The sequence below is a fragment of the Nymphaea colorata genome, chromosome 7 (genome assembly GCF_008831285.2).
Source record: "Nymphaea colorata isolate Beijing-Zhang1983 chromosome 7, ASM883128v2, whole genome shotgun sequence".
NCBI classification, from domain to species: Eukaryota; Viridiplantae; Streptophyta; class Magnoliopsida; order Nymphaeales; family Nymphaeaceae; genus Nymphaea; species Nymphaea colorata.
The window spans coordinates 17,647,955-17,665,440 of NC_045144.1; the positions used below are offsets into that span (position 1 = coordinate 17,647,955).

Here is a 17,486-nt window from a genome sequence, read left to right on the forward strand (position 1 = left end):
CCTTAATAAAAATGAAAAATTTAAAGAAAATGCAGTCAAATTTGACCGGAAGTTGAAACATGTTCAACTTTGTGTCTGTTGCCCTTCAATTGGGTCATGAAGTTAAACCAAAGAAATCGAAATTCAAGTTTGTTTTTGAAATAAGACCAATATTTGAGTGCATTTTTTATAAAATTTAGTATATATAAGAACATTTTAGGGGTGTTGCTTATTTGAGGTATGTTCAATAGTTTATTAAAAGTGATGGTTGGAATCCGTAAGGCCCTGAACACAAGAGTGGATTTAAGAAAATTTTTATAAATGGGTCAAATTATAAGAATCCAAATATTATTTTTCAAATTTTATATATAAGATAATTTTTTAAAAATTTATCTGTAAATAAAAAAAAAATAAGAAGGGGCAGAAGTTTAATCGGGCGAAAGACAAAACACACGCCCTCTAAATCGGATCGGATCTCTTTCTCTGCTGTCAAATCTGAATACAGGTCCTTCTCCATAGTTACGAAAGGAGCTTGTTATTAATGTGACCGCAAAGTCAAGCAATTTATTTTCTGCGGACAAGGAGTCAGCTGCTTCTTTGTAATAGAACCCTTCCAGGGAGTCGACGTGTTCCCTCCATCGTTCACAAGCCTCTCAGAGAGGGACAGAGAAGCCGAAAGGGGCAGAAGCTGAAGCCCAGTGTCCGCCATGGCTGCCTTGAGAAGAAGCCTTCTTCGTCTTCACCAGACGCTGAACTTCTCCGTCAGATTGGCCGAGCCTTCTCTCTCCTCGTCCGGAAGGCTTCCTGTTTCTCTCCGCAGGCGAGTTTCTGGAAAAGCGCTCTCTCTCTCTCTCTCTCTCTTCTTCTATCTATTTCTCATGTGTATCATCCACGCTTACTTAGGTTTCTTTTCCTTTCTCTTTTTTTGGCTCGTTTTGCAGGGTGGCTTTCTCGGCCGAATCTGGGCATACCGATCATGATGTCTCCGCCGATGAACAACGACGACGCCTACACAATCGGTTCGATCTCTTTCTATCTCTCTGTCTCCTTCTCTGTCTCTCTCTTTTTCTATCTCTTATGAATGACAACTTATTTGACAATTTCATGTTTTCTTACGTGCCAACTTTCCTCTTCTGTTTTAATTGGGAATTGAGTCTCGATTGCTTGGAAAGCCATTGTTTTTAATTGTATTCACTAATTTAGTTTTTTTTTGTTTTGTTTGGATCGCTAGTTTCTTAGACATTTTTCTTCTGTAACTTGGTTTTATTTCATTCGATATTGATTGCTGGGCAGATTGCTATATCGAAGCAAGCAGCGAGGGTTTCTTGAACTCGACTTGGTATTGGGGAAATGGGTAGAGGAGAACATCAAGTCTATGGATGATTTACAAATTAAGGCTCTCGTCGATGTCCTTGATCTGGTATAAATCAATTTTTCGCCCGCATCTTCTTCTCCGTTCAGTAAATGGTTGAAGCATCCGGTCCTGTACTGGGCCGTTAGTGAGAAATACTGCACTTTCTATATTTAGTAGTTGGCCAAGTCGGTCGCCTTCTGCAATGAATTAGTTTTTCATGACTTATTAGTTATTGATTATTCATCATGTTATTGTAACACCTTTCTGCTTGGGGTAAACGATATGGAAGAAGGAGGAATTTCTATTGCTGCTAGGGTAATTGGTAAAGGTTAGAAATGATTTGTTATGGGGAAAGCTCATTTATCCACTATTTTCTTCCAAGGATAAGTTGTCACATTTTCAGAAGGTTAGAGAGCAAAATTTACCTTTCCTGGAACACGATTATGCCCCACGGGTGCATATGATATCTGCCTTCTCGTGGGAGCTCAAAGGAGTACAAACAGTCATATTTTATGAATAGAAATGGTCATATTTTATGAACTAATGATTGATGCTGGGAGATGATTAACTGTGTCAATATGGTTCCGTGATAGGAGCTAGGACATCTAGATCTAGAGTGTTTCCTGAACTACCTGTCCATAGCCTGTTTAGTGTTTTTTTCGCTGAAGCTTGCTGGGAGTAGGTCCCCGGCCTTTATTAGGGAGCAAAAAGAATATTGAACTAGAGGACACCGAAAAGGCTAAGGACCAGTATTGGTTGGATGCTATTGCCACCTTATAGAAACAGAAGAGAGTATGGTTAATTCCTACATCAGCCAATATTAGAAAAGCGGGAAACTGTGTGTACCGTAGTGAGCACGAGAGTCTAGGTTTTTACGCTAACAACCTGGTGGCCAGAGTGCCCTTCTCCAGCATCATGTTTCTTGTTTTGTTTGCACATGAAGCTGCCTTCTATTGTATATGTGTGAGTAACGCTGATTGACTAATTTATTAGGCCTTTTAATCTACGGGGAGGACTTAAAAATGCTTTGAAAAGGTCTACTAGAAAATTTTGGCATCTGTTTTGACAGCCTTGGCTCCAATTATATTGTGGGCTCATGAACTTCTTATTGCTTATTCCATGATACATACTCGGTTTTCTGGATCTCATGGCAGAACCAGTTGTTTGTCCACATATTGCTGCAACCCTTCATGCTTGTTTTGTTCTTCTTCTTCTTCTTCTTCTTCTTCTTTTCCCTGAATCATTGTACCATCTCTTCCAGACATAAGCCTGTTTATTTTCGGATTCATGATTCTGTTACTTCTTTTAGGAAAATCCGGACTTGTGGAAATGGCTAACTGACCAGGAGAAGCCGCCAGAGGCCATAAAAGCTAACCCAGTCAGTATTAGATACCATGGGCTATTCCTTCAATCAACATTTGTTCGTTCCAAATGCATATTCTGATTTTCCTTTTGCGTTGAACAGGTCTTTACTGCTCTTCAAAGCAAGGTTTTGAACAATTTGAATGCTCATTCTTCACCAAATACTCGTGCAACACCTGGACAGCCATGGGTTAGGGGGTGGGATGACAACCGAGGTCGAGAAGGCCCCCATTATGGTAATCAATGAAATTGACAAGCTGTGTATGCATTACATATCTTGTGATTGTAATGTATTTCTTCTTAGCTAGGCAAGGAATACGTGGGTAAAGACTTGTATGATTAAGAAATATAGAGAACTTGCACACGCAATGTTATACAAATAATCGGCCTGCGCAGCTGCATGTCAATGTGAAGTTTCAGAACTTTAACAGTTCCTCTTTTTTATTTGCATTGGGTACTTGCCAACGGTGAAGGACGTAATGTCCACCATGAATTGTATGCTTCTAATTTCATGTATAAGGCCTTCAAGTTGAATGAGGTTTATATCTCACATACTGCGGCAGTGTAGCCCAATTGTACTTCAGCCTATCCGAATAAAAGCTCCACAAGTTGATCAAGCTCAACAAACGCACATGTGATACTACACGCGTTAATGGTAGTTGGTGCTAGCTTGACTGGATAATATTGAGGCTTCTATTTTGTTGGATGGTGAAGGCTTTCATTGATATGATGGTGAAAGCCCAACTCGATGCAATGATTTACATAAGTTCAAGATCAATCTTTTTGTAAATGTTATGTACTTCAATTATGACCAGTGGTTGTAGCTTTAGAAGCAGAGAAAAAGACGCGTATACATATTATCGTTCTCTGTTCTGCACATGAGCTGCCATAGAGAGCTGGAGGATCAGATCCCCGGGATGTGTCGAAACTTCCACTTCAGTGTTCGAAATGGGATCAGAAATGCAACTGTCTTTTCTCAGACCTTGTAAACAATTCCGCCGCTACTGGCCTTTTTTTTTTCATCACAGACGTCGGGCCAACTCCCTTGGATGGCAGGACTTGGTCCATGAATCTCTCAAATTGCCTCACACACTCACCTCATACACACACACACACAGAGATCCTGTTACGGGAACATCATCAACACGTTAATCTGATCGGGTCGGGTTTGAGTTTATTCGTTTTGTCGTGTTCATCTACATCGAAGTTTAGCAGAAGCGAGTATAAAAGACAGAGCGAGTTCTAACTTCTATTAGGCAGGATTTGGGAGGGTGTCCACAGTTGAAGCAGATGAAGATTGGGATCTTATTACGCTCCCTCTGTCTCAGGCTTCGAAGCTAATCGGAACTTGTGGGGCCTAGGGGAGGAGGGAAGGGGGGGCCGCCTACGCCATGGCCCTACCCAGTCAATGATTTTTATTTTTTTTTTACATTGAAAAAAATAATATTTTTTAATTACGTAATGTATTTTTTGTATTAGAATTCAATTTGACCCTACTCAGATCCAGATGTTAGACTGTCGGTCCGTGCCCTTAAAGAAAATTGTGGCTCAGCCCCTGATGGGGCCTAATTGCTTCTAGAATTTACGTCGAAAGTAAGGGTTAAATTTGAGGATAAAAATTAAGACATCACATTTGTGAAATAAACGGTGAAGAAAAATTTAACAAAACCAATGGTGGCTAAGATAACGGTTATCAGATAGAAACGAAATCCATAATCTCCCAGTCTACGCGTAGGTGCCACCAAGGACGGCGCCCCACACGTCACTATTTCAGTTGACCTCATCTAATATGAATATTTCAAAATACCTCACACGACTTCTGGTAACGTAGAAAACCTACTAAATGTTGCCTAATTTGCCAAGAACTACTAACATCCTTGAAATCCCCAAAACTTCACAATAATATGAGTCACTCATGTACCAGATAATAAATGCATAGATTCGTCTCTCTTTTTTATTCATCAAGTTCAAACTATTTGTGTTCGTAAAACTCGAACATAAAACTCCTTGGCAGGGTGTGTACGTAACCAGCTTCAAGGCATAGATTGAGTTGCATGCACTTATGCTCACATAACAAATATGCATCGGAGGTAGTGACATTTTAGATTTTTTTTTTAAAGCTATGTATATTTTAGACTTTTTAATATTTTCATAATTCTCATTTTATTCTTTCAAATTTCTTATTTTTTTCACTTAGATTGGCGCATTTTAATCATTAGTACATATAAAAAATGAAGTGGGCATGCTTCATTCTTCAAAAGTTTAAGTTTTCTTAATATATGTAGTTACATTGACCAGCAGTTCCTTGTCAATTTCTCAAAATAAACAGAACACAGAAACTAATCTGTTTTTTTTTTTTCTTTTCCGGATGAATGTTGTCGTAGTATTATGCCAACAAAATAATTTAGCGTATATAAGGTAAAGGGCGCCGCTGAGTAGCAGGCGAGGCCGCTAGCCGACTTATTACCAAGCTCAGATGATTGAATTCCGATTCAGTAGGATCGGAACCGTTTGCATCTCCATCCCAAACTCCAATCAAGAGTTCGTATAAAAGAAACTTAATTAAGAAAAAGAAATGATCGTGCCTTCAAATGTAGCACAAATTAGAACATTTTTTCTGCAAAAAAACGAAGATTAAAACTGAAAAACTGTAAGTTAAAAAATAATAATAACCGCTTGTCACCAAAAACTTGAGCTTAGAAGATCTTTTAAAATTGTGCCTTGAAATGTAAAGCCCTTATTAATCGCTACTTTGTTCTTATCTAACCAGTTCTGCAAATCTTCCACCTACCACCAATAGTTCTTGTGATCGTAAAGACGAAGAAGAAGAATAGGAAGGATGGGAGAGCCAATGGTGCTGCTGGAGCTGCAGGTGAGGCTGCTGGTGGAGGAAGCGGCGGCCGGCCTGGAAAACGAGCGGCGAATTGAGTCCCATTACTTCCTCATGGACCGCAGTTTCTTCGACAGCACAGACGATATCTGGGGCCACATTTGCCGCCCGCTCTGCGCTAACAGGACCGGCAACACCGCCGTCGCCTGCCTGGAGAGCGCCGCCTCGAGTCTGTGCAGCTCTATCCAAAGCCACGCCCTGGAGTTGCTGGCCAGCCCGGACGTCGGTGCCGACGTCGACGTTATCCAGGCGACGTGGGGAATAGAAATCAAGGCGCAGCGCCTTGCAGGCGAGGCAGCGGGGCCTGGGCCAAGTACTCCGGCATCGACGTCGTCGACGACGGCCCCAGACGGTGATTGGGATGGCGAGAAGGTGTGCGCAGTCTGCATGGAGAAGATAAGCGCAGGCGAGCCGACGGCCATCTTGCCTTGCTCGCACCAGTACCATGAAGGCTGCATCCTTGGATGGCTTGAGCAGTCCAGGACTTGCCCACTCTGTAGGTCCATGATTCCGGCTTCCGGCTGGTTCGCCTCTACCTTCAATGTTTGCTCCAGCGACGCCGTCTCCGTGTAGTCATCACGTCTTGGCCTCAGCTTCATGTATAACTCTTTCCTGGTTCATAGCAAAGAAACCAGTAACGGTCGCCGGAGCACCGTCATCCTTTCTTCCAACTGCATAAAACTCCGGCAGGAAAACTTTGTTCAGATTAAATTGAGACCAAGCAATGTATTCATTTGTTAACCTGTTGGCCTACATTTTCTATTTGCAGACATTGATCTGCTCATTTGTTAATTCATTGATGTAACCATTCAGTACATGGGTGTAATTTGACTGGATGAGTTCTTCCATTCACATTATAAAACTAAATTTTAATGCAATTTAGAGTGACAATTTAACTATACCAAAGCAAATTCTGTACCCAAAACCTATAAAATTTGGTCTTCTTTCAGTTTGTTTTTATGTATAAATCTGACATTTTAAGACTCACACAATCGAAAGGTTGAAGATATCGAAATTGTGTAGATGAAAGGATATTGATATAACCTACACATACAAAAGAAAAGCAATTCGAGATTAGTTTTCCTTTTATTAATTTCCGTAAGGAAAGTTTCGATTGGTTGATTACATGACTTGCCAGACTTTGGTGACAAATGTAATTTTCTATGCCTAATAAAAATTCTTTAAGGGGGGTGTTTGACTGCCATGAATTTTATTCTATAAATAAAATTTCAGAAACAAAATTCCACCTCAGATTGGGATTGGAATGAGAATTCTCGTCCTAGTTGTCCTTTGTATGGAATTTTGGTTCTAGAATTGAAAATGGCATGTTTTATAAAGCATGAAATAAAATTCTAGGATTTATAAACTACAACGTTCATAACTTGTGGCCTAGAGATAAATAAAAAAGAAAAAAATCTCCATTTCTGGAATCATAATTCCACCTCATGGGATGGAATCACAATTTCAGAATTTTGATTCAAAAATGAATTTATAATTCTCGAATCAAAATTCTTTGTTTGATAATGCAATTATTATTCCAGCAAAAATGAGCATTTAACTCTTGAATTCTACAATTTTCGCCTCATCAAATGCCCCTAAGATATAAATGTAATTTCCTATTAGGGTTTTCTAATACTTGTTACAGAAGAGAGAAAAAAAAACTCTTGTGGCCTTAAACGTACTGCTACTGTAGCCAAATAGCCCAAGGGATCTCCCTGTGTTATTGTTCTGTGCTTCCTTTTGTTGTGCTTTGTGATCAACCAGCTTGATCCCAAGTCTGAACTCAAAAAGGCCAACGAATTGCCTACAAAGCAGTTGCATTAGCATTCGAATTATCACGCGAAGAAAGAGCCGATCAGGCCGCTTAGTGCTTTTTCGTATGATATTGTACCATTGTTAAACTAATGAGTAATCAAAATCATTAATTTTCTTGATATTATTTCACATTGCTAAGATAAATCACCGGGTGACCCTGATCTGCATTTCATATATATCCCATCGAGTTGTGTTCATCTAGAGATGGAGATCAGGATTTTTGACTAAATCCAATGGGAAGTATGTAGATAAATATAAGGACCACAAATACTCCAGGTGACCCAGAAGAAGAAGAATGGAAGAGCCAAAGGTTGCTGGTGGTGGTGAAGTTGTGGCTGGTGAACGAGGCAGACGGCAGGCGAACAGAGACCCACTACTTTGTCATTGATACCCACTGATTGGCGCCGCCTCTGCGCTAACAGGACCAGCGTGGCCGTCGCCGACCATGAGACAGCCGTGCCGAGTATGTGCAGATCGATCAAGAGCTGCACCCTCGAGCTTCTGGTCGGCCCGGGCGTCGACTCCAACGTCTACCTATGGGCTATGAAGATAGTAACAAAATGTCTTCGAGGGGCGCCTTAGTAAAGCTCCGTCGGCGCCGGAGGGAGTTTCCCAGATGGCAGATGGCGATGAAGGTGGCGAGAAGGTCTGCATCATTTGCCGGGAGAACGTAAGCACAGAAGTGTGGGATAGGCCAACTTGCCTTGCTGCCGCGAGTACCACCACGGCTGCTGCATCCTTCAATGGTTTGGCCTATCCCACACGACCTGCTCACATGTGGCTCCGCCATTGACTCGTGATCCCGGTGACTGCAACCTCTCTCCATAGCAAAGAAACCACTAACAGCCATGGCCAACTCAAACTCCACTCATTTACTTAACGGGCTGAGCTCAAGTCGAGATTAGCCGATGGCTTGATTGTTGAACATCTCTATCATGTATAAAAACTTAGGCGTCTTCTTTATTTTATTTAAGGTCTAAGTTATGTTTGTCATTTTTCTTAAAAATTCTCTTTTTTTTTTGTCTTCTTCTTTTATTTCGTTAATTAAAAAGGTTCGTCCGCTAAGAACGGGTAATTAAGCTGTTCTATAGGCCGCTTCGCCAATAGGCAGTCGCAATTTTTGTCACCATAGGCGACAATGTAAGGCACTACGTAAGTCCATCGTCATATATATCTCCTAACTTTAGGAAGGTGTTTGAATAAAAAAATTTGTATTCTTGATCAGTGCACATGTTTTAAAAACAATGTTCTTCATTCCATATGATGTCGTGAATATTATATTGATCTAAAGTTTGAATTTACAAACATTTGTATCTAAACTATATGTCTTTAAACAAAAATACAATGTTTCTCTCAAACATGTGCTGTATGAACGTGTTTGAAGAACACAATCTTGTTATCGAACACCTCGTAGAGACTGGAGTAAGGAGAGAAAGTCCTAGCTGCCACTTCATAATGGTCTCTGTCAATTGTTTTTGTAGCCGTTCCAGTTATATAATTGCATTTCTTGCAAACTTACAATTTTAAACTATTTTTTATGTAATACACAGAAAGACAAAAATTTGTAAATCCTTTGGAGAAGAACCTACCTTGAAGTAAACTGGGGAAGAACGGTTCAGATTCACATTAGGATCGAAACCAAATTCAATTTTTCAGATTAAGTGAGACCCAGCTAATTAGATCCAATTATGACAAAATTGCTCCAAACTTTTGTTGCTTACCTTCCAACATTCTAACATTATTATCAAAGCCACCGGGCATACAATAAAAGTGTTGTGAGATGATCGAAGATTTGACCTCCACAGTCCATGCATTAACAATATGGTCGGGATTTGTCATTGAGTACAAAATGTGGGGATTGTTTTATAAAAAATGCCCACCATAATTGCCCAACCCTACGCCATTTCTCTCCCTTACCTTACGCCATTTCTCTCCCTTGCTCTAATGGCGACCAACGCAACAGGAGCCATCTTTCTGTGCTTCATCCTCTTCCCGACCTGCTTGCACGGACAATCACAAAATCCCACACCAGCTCCATGGCCTGAGCAATTCCACTCGATTCTCTGCATGAACTTCAGCGGAGAGCTGCAGATCATCGACCTCTGGTACGACTGGCCCAAAGGCAGAAACTTCAACATCATTCAGCACCAACTCGGGAAGATCCTCTATGACCTCGAATGGAACAATGGCACCTCCTTCTTCTACACCCTGGACGCGGACCAGGAGTGCAGAAGCGCCCAATTGGAGGTTGGTATCCTCAGACCCAACTGGCTGGACGGTGCCAACTATCTGGGGCAACAATACGTGGATGGGTTCCTCTGTAATGTGTGGGAGAAGGTCGATTTCTTATGGTATTATGAGGATGTTGTCACCAAAAGGCCTGTTCATTGGGTTTTCTACACAGGTAATCATCAATTGGCTTCACATCTGGTTCTTTCCTTGGCCTTTGTTTACATTAATGATGGTGGTGTAATTGATTTTGCCAGGAAGAGCTGCTCATGTGATGACGTTTGAAGTAGGGGCGGTTTTGGAAGATGAAAAGTGGCAAGCGCCTGTGTATTGCTTCGACAAGGAGGAGGAGGAGGAGAAGCCGGGGAGACTTGGCAATTCCCACTTTCAATTTGATGGAATTTTCATGGAAAATCTGGCGCGGAAAAGGGGTCTCAAGGGAATTGGAGGTTCCACCTTCCTGTGATATATGGGTTTGCAGCCTGTGTTTCCATGTTTATGAAGATTCATACGAATAATAAGTTGTTTCCTGACAACTTTTTGGCATCAACTATTTGATGAAGACTGATGCATGTGGTTCTGGCCGAATTAGGCACAAGGAGCAAGTCGACTTGAAGGGAAGAATATGAGGTCAATGACATGCCACGATTCTCCAGTAATCCTGCAACATCTGCTTCATCTGATTGATCTATTATGTCAAGAGGTGAAGAAGAACAGGAATTTTCTAAAATCTCTTTGTGGTTTCGCTTCTGTAGAACCTTTCGAATAAAGGTAAATAGCTAATGCTCTTAGTTACTTCGTCGGCCGCCGGATGTTACATGAAGAGCTATAAATGGTTTGATGTAAGAGCAAGAGTTTGCTGAAAAAGAGACGTTACAAGCTCCATTCATGTGGCCAGAAAATCATATTATATGTCTTCTGCAATTCAAGAGCCTGTCCATTTAGAACATCCTTATCTTTGTTACTTCCCCAAAGACCGGGAAGTGAAAAACAGTGTGCTCTATCCAAGTCGCTTTCCAGCATTATGCACCCACTCTGTGTCGGATATCTGCTTAAGTGGGATAACACTCTTGTGGTAGACACAGTTTGATATCTATAATCGCTCCTCTCTCTCTCTCTCTCTCTCTCTCTCTCTCACACGCACACACACACACACAAAATAAATTTGAACGGGACTAATTTCAACTCACTTGGTTATTGGAACAAGGCTAATTTCAACCCATTTGGTTAAGAAATGGACGTGTTTGGTACCCATTCGGGATATAGTGAAAAGACGTGTTTCTAAAGTGTTACCTATTTGGGACATAGTGAGAGAGAGAGAGAGAGAGAGAGAGAGAGAGAGAAAAGGGGCGAGAGGGGAGGGGAGCCAGCCTAAGTGGGTCCTAACGAAGATAGAATCAGGTTACAAGTTGCAGGCCGAGGCCTGACTTCAATTGTTCTCCCCTTGAGACCAGCCTACCAAACAACAAATTGGATCACTAATCCAAGTCTCCTGTCGGGGTCTTCCCCACTTAGGCTGGCTCATCCGCGCAAACGCATGAGTAGGCACACAGGTACACAGGTTTCATCAGATTTTTCACAAGGTGAAAGTGCAAATCTTACATGGACCACTTTGTGCATTACAAATACAACAGCCAAGGTCATGTTACATGGAGGAGTCGATACAAGGAACAACTGCACACACACTGCAGCCTGCATTGCAGGAAAACAGGGCACAGAGACAAACAAGTCACAAATGGAAAAGGGGAACTCCCACACTATGAAAGGCGGAGTGTTGGACTTCCTTGGACTGCACCTGCTATTCACAAATGCTCGCACGTAAAGAGTCTACATTCAGATATCTTTGCGAACCTGCGAACATTTGAAACAACTGGAAAGATGAAGTGAATGAACTTACCAGTTCGATCAGGAGGGGGTCTGCTTTGCCTTCAATACTAACTCTTCTGTCGTGGTGCCTATGATCTCATTAGCACGCTGAAGCCCAACACAGTAAATTCTTCCAATAGAATCCTGAATTTAGCAGATTTTGCAATGCTTAGACCAGAAACAGAGAAAGGAAAAGCAACTCTCACTATCTGGGGAAAAGAAAATAGTACACTGGATGGTATAAAAAACGAAGTTACATGAGGCTATTTAGACATGGAGAAAATCAAACGCATCTGTCGGTCAATTCACATGAGGATCCAGTATGGACGGTACAGACTATAGAATACAAAAGTCAACCTGACTATCATGCATCTCATGCACTGAAAAGCATATATGTTGCAGTAGGGTCAATGTAGGATGAGAACCTGACGCAGTGATTAGAGTTCCCTACTCTAATCCCAACAGGAAAGCACCAAGAAAGCAAACAATGAAAGGGAAAACAAGGGGAAATTAGGGTTTTTCTCATCAACAGTTAACCCTAAATAAAACAAAAGAGAACTGGCCCTTAGATCCGAATTGGATCATGGGTCCAAAACTAAAAGATCCTAACCCAAAATAACATCAATAGCCAAATAAACCAAATCTAAAGCCTAAACGGATTCGAACTTGGGATCCAAGCTAACTATAAACCACACTGCTTCAGAACCTCATGGCATATTATAAATAACATATGTAACTTTAAACCAAACAAATCCCTTGGCATTTGAGTTGAAGCTACCAAATGCTTGCTGTACAAGCCCATTTCGTTTAAGAACTATCCTGGTACTGATCAATGATGATGTCCAAAAAGCTTACTTGATGGGACTGATACTGTTCTTTTATAAACAGATAAAAGAGGTTGAGTTGCTGATCAGAAAGAAAGCCATCAGGGCTACTATATAATTAGTATTGGTACTCAGTACTAAGATTGCAGTTGAACAATGCACATAGATTCAGCCAAGGAAAAAAAAAGAACCAAGCACAGTTAAAGATGATTAGGTGTTTTAAACAAGGTAAACATAGGGGTATGGCAAAAGAATAGGGTATACATGAACTAAAGACTCAATTCAGGATACGCTATAGTCCAATTCTTTCCTCAGATGCAAATCTTACCCGACCGATAATTCCAAGCTTCTCTAGCTTCTGAACTGCATCATCTACCTCAAAATTACATTTCTGGCCAAACTCAGATTCCATAAGTTCTTCACACCGCAGATCAAGATCCTATAGATCATGAAAATGTGTGAAAATTCAAGGCCTAGGAGACATAGCTTTGGCAAGAAAACATGCTACCATTTTCTAGCTACTACCATCACTGGCCTAATATACCTGTTTTGTTGCTTTTCCCTGCTCCATCAAAATGAAGAACGCTATGATAACCTCTTTCACCTGATGGACCCAAAAAAAAAAAAAAAACCAGCAGAAAGATTAGGTCGCTATATAAATCAAAAGCAAGATAATTGTCTCCTTCATGACAAAACATCGCATAATGAGTATGGAAGAAATACCAAGCTTGACACTTACTTCCTGCTGTATAACATCATCACACAAATGAAGAAGAGTCCCTTTCCCACTATCCAATTGTTTATCATACATCGACTTTGTGATTAAGTTCTGGTACACTGCCAGATTTTGTTGAAACCTAAAATGATGCATAGATGCCCAATAAACATTCAGAAATGGAAAAAACAACCTCATATTAATTCACTTCTATTTTAGCTAGAATAGCTTGAATCACATTGTATACACATATTTCACATATATTAAATATCCAGCAAGAAATCTGATCGAGTATCATGAGATCTCTCAAATCCTTAGTAGCTCTGTTTACCAAAGCACAATAGCATTATAGCACATACTCTCTGTTCTGTTCATCACTCATACATATTGAAAGAACAAGATAGCAAAGTAGCATATCAATCCTTCAGCTAGCACCAAGTTTAGCTACAATTGCCAGCCAATACATAAGCGACAGAGAAGTTCCACTGGAAGGTTATCAAAATAGAAAAGACAATTCTTTATGGATCTGACGAACCTAAAGAAGGCAGAGAAAATTCATTTTAGAGAACTTACGTGAAGTATGTCTTGGCACAATAACCAACAAGCCCAGAAAGAATAGCAACTATAACCCATATATCCGCTTTAGGCATTTCGAGTGAGCTAAAGAGAGCAACCTGAGAGAAAACAGCAAATTAAAGCACAGTAAGAGAACTAGGAACAACAAAGTGCAAGATGAATGCATAAGCTTATGGGCCTGATAAGCATAGAAACTGACCAAACCTAAGACTGCAGAAATGAGAAACTTGACCCAGTCCATTGGTGTCAGGCCTGGATTTTTCTTCTCTGGCTGCAATAAAGTCCTATAGTCAAAACTTAAGTAATTAACATAAACCATGACAGGTTATAAATTATATCTTGAAATAATACTACTTTTATCAAATGTCAGCTGAAAGCCTCACCAGGACTAGTTCCATATCAGCCAAAGGGATGTTCTTAAAATGCTTGATAAAAACTCCATGGTTATCTTGTCCCTTACTACTTGCAGGCCTAATAACAAAAATATTTAAACCTTGACAAATAAATAAACATTCTTACATAACCATAAGGGGACACCAGAGAAGCTCATCAATGTGAAAGCTTGAGGAAGTTCAACAAGAAGTATTCCCCAGCACAGGAGCAGTAGAATACACACCTACTTGTCGAAATGGAACTAGTAAGACAAATACTCACCTGTACACTACGATCATCCTGTCAAAAGTTGGTTCTTGAATTGTAATCTTGCTAAGCAGATTTTTCATGCTGGAAATGAATAGGAGATGTGCAAGTAAGTGACGATGAAACAAATACCAACATTTATGAGCTCCATGCTCAAATCAGATCACATGAATATCTACTGCAGTTCTTAAGAAGCAAACCTCAGTTCCAGGTTCTCAATTCGAATTCGTTCAACAAAAAAGTCATCACTCTCCTCCGGGGAAGCTATTTCATCAGTTTTCTTTGGATCTTTTGGCAATCTTCGGCTTTGCCTTCTAGCTAGTAAACTTTGCAATCTGGCAAAATCAATTGACCGAACAGGTATGGGACAGTAATCTTTCTTTCTGTTGATAAAAGAATGTTAACTGGAAATAGCATGTCAATTCTTAGTGCTGCAGACGTGTTACCTCGTAACACAAAGCAACCAGGCCCATATCCGTGAAATGATCATATCCACCTTCTCCATAATGAAGTAGTCACTTGTGCGATCAATCCCAAGTCCACGTCGGAAAATTACATACTTCACATACAAATGCATACAATTTAGCAGAAAATTACTGTAACTTATGAAAGGTTAAGGCAAAGAGTATTGGTACGAATAAGTTCAGCTAATTTATAAGGATACAGCTATTCCACATGAAACCAGGCAATGGCTAAATACAACAAGAAATGGAGAATGATTTGCCTGTCAGCTCAAAATTAAAAACTTCAGGTTACAAAAAACTTCACACTTTTACAAATTTCATGGATCATCGTCACACTTACACAGCCTTGTTGTCTTGTCTTTTTCTTTCTATTGACCAATGTCCAGCCCAGTTAACAAAGCCACCATGCACTTGCATTTACTTGAACAAATTTATGAAGCAACTAGGAAAGAAGTTAAATGTTACAGTAATGCAAGACCAACCGCAAAGAGATGCATGCATTAGAAAATTAAGAAAGAGAAAGAGCCTAACATAGATGACATATGTCCAGGTAGTCGGATTAGCCACCAAAAAGTCTTATAACAGGGCTTCAACTGCCAACAAAACTAGAGGGGAAAAAAGTCACAGACTATTCTAAGTGAACCATCAGTACCTTATTGGAGAAATCTGGGAGGTTATCATGAGGATGCTCAGTGAAATATCGCGACAAAAGTCTGCTGTCTAGCTGAATAAGAAAAACCAAACAAAACCTCGTCATGAACAAGGTTTAACATAACGTCCAAAACAGTTTTATACAGCAGTTGCAAACAAGCAGCAAGTCCAAAGTTCCAAACCTTTGACTCGTCCACTGAAATGGGAAGATTCAAAAGATACTGCCCAGAGCGTGCAACTTCTATTTCCTCATCAGTAACTATCTTGAAATTGCTTTTTTCCATTACCTGAAAAGAAGACCAAAAGGTTGAAATGACTCATCTTTTAACCAGGGTTGGAAAGTAGTCCCATAGGTACAAATAATTATGAGACTAAATTCTTAAAAGGGAAACATTCCTATAATGAATTCAAGATGTATCACTAGTTTCTTCCACCTTTCCAGATTTCTGGATATCACGAACTTATTAAAAGAGAAGGAACCATGAAAGGTTAAGAAGCGGTCTGTAGTTTTACAAAGGGTTGGGTACCACCAAGCCACCCGTTTCTCTCGTACACTTTTACAGGCATAGTCGTAGAAAACCAGAGATGAAAACGCATTACCGTAACAATTTATGAAGTCGCATACCAACATAAATAGTGGAAAACATACACGAAGATGCATCACCAACCTGAAACAAGTAATGCAAGAACTTCTGTTCGAGCTCGTCAATCTCTTTGGGAGACAAATGTTGCTGCTCCAATTTCTGAGCGCCGTGGACGGGATCAAATAGAGAGTACAATTGCTACGAATCCGCCAAATCGTTAGACTGCTTCAACTAAAAGAATTCTCTCAACCAAGACGAAGAGGCAAAGAAAAGACAATCACCATCAAATCCTCGAACTGCAGAAAGTACCAAGCACGAATGGTATACTCGATCCTCTTGCACAGCTTCAAAAACTCGACGCGGTCGGTGGAGCGTTCTACAAAAACAAAGCAAAATCACAAACCGCTAAATGCACACCAATTTGTCCTCAAATTGCAGAAAGCCGCAAAACGACTTGCATTAGATCAACAACAAAAGTTCGAACTATCGACGACCCTTCAATTCACTATCAAAGAAGAAGGCCGAAGATTTCCGCGTCCGCAGCAAGGAAACTTCCCTGAATCCATGGAACAGAGAGTCGACCCCGTACCTAAGAGGTTAGCCAACGTCATGATGAGCCTGGGCTTCAGAATCGGAACCACCGATTCTCGCTCCAGTCGGATTACGTCCTTCTCCTTGGTCGCCATGAAAGAAGGCAACGAAGAAACCCTAATTCTTCACACTGGAGCTGGAGACGAAAAGGCTCAGCGACGGGCTTTCATGCGAAGACAGATAGGCGGTAGATCTCCTCCCTCCCTCGCCTTGCCTCCCACTCTCTCGCGTCGTGTCGCCCTCCTGGTAAATTATACGAAAGGTCAGGGACACAATAGGAAATGATGTCGGCAGCCAATCACCGTCGGTTTGTCTTCTCGCCGTTACGGTCCATATGGTAAATGGTATGTGTGTGTTTAATGGTTCGGACCCAATGATTATCTGGATCCGAAGTCCATGTGAATCTCACTCTGTATTTTCAGGAAGGAAAAGAAAAATATTATTGCAATTAAATTGCATGCAGGTTAAAATTAAATAACCTATCTCTGCTTATAAGATGGAAATTAGTCCCTTAAATTTTGAAAGGGTGGTTTTTTTTATCGCTTTAAATGCGTTGAGATAAAGAATGGTTATGTTTGTAGGGTGAGGAAACGAAAAAATCACTTAATAGAGAGCGATTGATTATCTCTGATTCAGCTGAAACTTAGAATTTCAAAATTTAGAAACCATGAATTTAAGATGAGAGCGTCTACCGTTTGATCTTAAATAAGACCTTCCTCTGGTGTAAAAAGAAAGCAAAAATGAAAACTTGTCCGTTATTTTTATCTGATCTTAAAACATTTACTTAATGAACCATAGAGATGGCGGCAAGCTTTTACCAGCAAGAGCAAGCTCACGTCAAATTCATGAATTAACTTCAGCCCCTATTATATTCAATATATAAGCTATCAACCAAAGTGAAACAAATGCAAGTAAAAAATTTTCCTCCATTCAAACATGTATTTTGG

General features: G+C 40.4%; 4 protein-coding genes across 5 annotated transcripts; 3 read left to right on the top strand and 1 right to left on the bottom strand.

The window, feature by feature from the left end:
• Positions 1–581: 581 nt before the first annotated feature.
• Positions 582–3,247, top strand: LOC116257509 (succinate dehydrogenase assembly factor 2, mitochondrial). The gene is made up of 5 exons (XM_031634338.2): positions 582–799; positions 921–998; positions 1,273–1,399; positions 2,643–2,711; positions 2,799–3,247. Exons 1-5 carry the CDS (start codon positions 687–689, stop codon positions 2,940–2,942), a joined length of 531 nt encoding a protein of 176 aa, XP_031490198.1. The 5' UTR covers positions 582–686; the 3' UTR covers positions 2,943–3,247.
• A 2,287-nt stretch (positions 3,248–5,534) lies between these two features.
• Positions 5,535–6,158, top strand: LOC116257177 (uncharacterized). The gene has a single exon (XM_031633790.1). The coding sequence runs from the start codon at positions 5,535–5,537 to the stop codon at positions 6,156–6,158; it is 624 nt and encodes a 207-aa protein (XP_031489650.1).
• A 3,144-nt stretch (positions 6,159–9,302) lies between these two features.
• On the top strand, positions 9,303–10,721 carry LOC116257021 (uncharacterized protein At4g14100-like). The gene is made up of 2 exons (XM_031633612.2): positions 9,303–9,804; positions 9,887–10,721. Exons 1-2 carry the CDS (start codon positions 9,345–9,347, stop codon positions 10,093–10,095), a joined length of 669 nt encoding a protein of 222 aa, XP_031489472.1. The 5' UTR covers positions 9,303–9,344; the 3' UTR covers positions 10,096–10,721.
• Positions 10,722–11,213: 492 nt separating this feature from the next.
• Positions 11,214–16,768, bottom strand: LOC116257020 (uncharacterized). 2 transcript variants are annotated; one of them, XM_031633611.2, is made up of 16 exons: positions 16,538–16,768; positions 16,230–16,324; positions 16,033–16,146; positions 15,547–15,651; positions 15,366–15,437; positions 14,696–14,808; positions 14,450–14,584; positions 14,265–14,333; positions 13,994–14,081; positions 13,810–13,881; positions 13,608–13,708; positions 13,059–13,176; positions 12,864–12,923; positions 12,648–12,758; positions 11,527–11,639; positions 11,214–11,424 (listed from the first exon to the last, which is right to left on the bottom strand). In XM_031633611.2, exons 1-15 carry the CDS (start codon positions 16,632–16,634, stop codon positions 11,535–11,537), a joined length of 1,455 nt encoding a protein of 484 aa, XP_031489471.1. In that variant the 5' UTR covers positions 16,635–16,768; the 3' UTR covers positions 11,214–11,424; positions 11,527–11,534. The 2 variants fall into 2 exon arrangements, with proteins under 2 accessions (XP_031489471.1, XP_031489470.1); XM_031633610.2 differs by having other exon boundaries at positions 11,214–11,427.
• Between the last annotated feature and the right edge of the window lie 718 nt (positions 16,769–17,486).

Coding starts and splice junctions, on each gene's coding strand:
- LOC116257177 (XM_031633790.1), top strand. CDS start 5,535: ATGGGAGAGCCAATGGTGCTGCTGGAGCTGCAGGTGAGGCTGCTGGTG.
- LOC116257509 (XM_031634338.2), top strand. CDS start 687: ATGGCTGCCTTGAGAAGAAGCCTTCTTCGTCTTCACCAGACGCTGAAC. Junction 800..920: donor CTTCCTGTTTCTCTCCGCAG/GCGAGTTTCTGG, acceptor CTCGTTTTGCAG/GGTGGCTTTCTCGGCCGAAT. Junction 1,400..2,642: donor TCGTCGATGTCCTTGATCTG/GTATAAATCAAT, acceptor TACTTCTTTTAG/GAAAATCCGGACTTGTGGAA.
- LOC116257021 (XM_031633612.2), top strand. CDS start 9,345: ATGGCGACCAACGCAACAGGAGCCATCTTTCTGTGCTTCATCCTCTTC. Junction 9,805..9,886: donor TCATTGGGTTTTCTACACAG/GTAATCATCAAT, acceptor TGATTTTGCCAG/GAAGAGCTGCTCATGTGATG.
- LOC116257020 (XM_031633611.2), bottom strand. CDS start 16,634: ATGGCGACCAAGGAGAAGGACGTAATCCGACTGGAGCGAGAATCGGTG. Junction 14,809..15,365: donor TCCCAGATTTCTCCAATAAG/GTACTGATGGTT, acceptor TTGTATGTGAAG/TATGTAATTTTCCGACGTGG. Junction 12,924..13,058: donor ATGATGTTATACAGCAGGAA/GTAAGTGTCAAG, acceptor TGGGTCCATCAG/GTGAAAGAGGTTATCATAGC.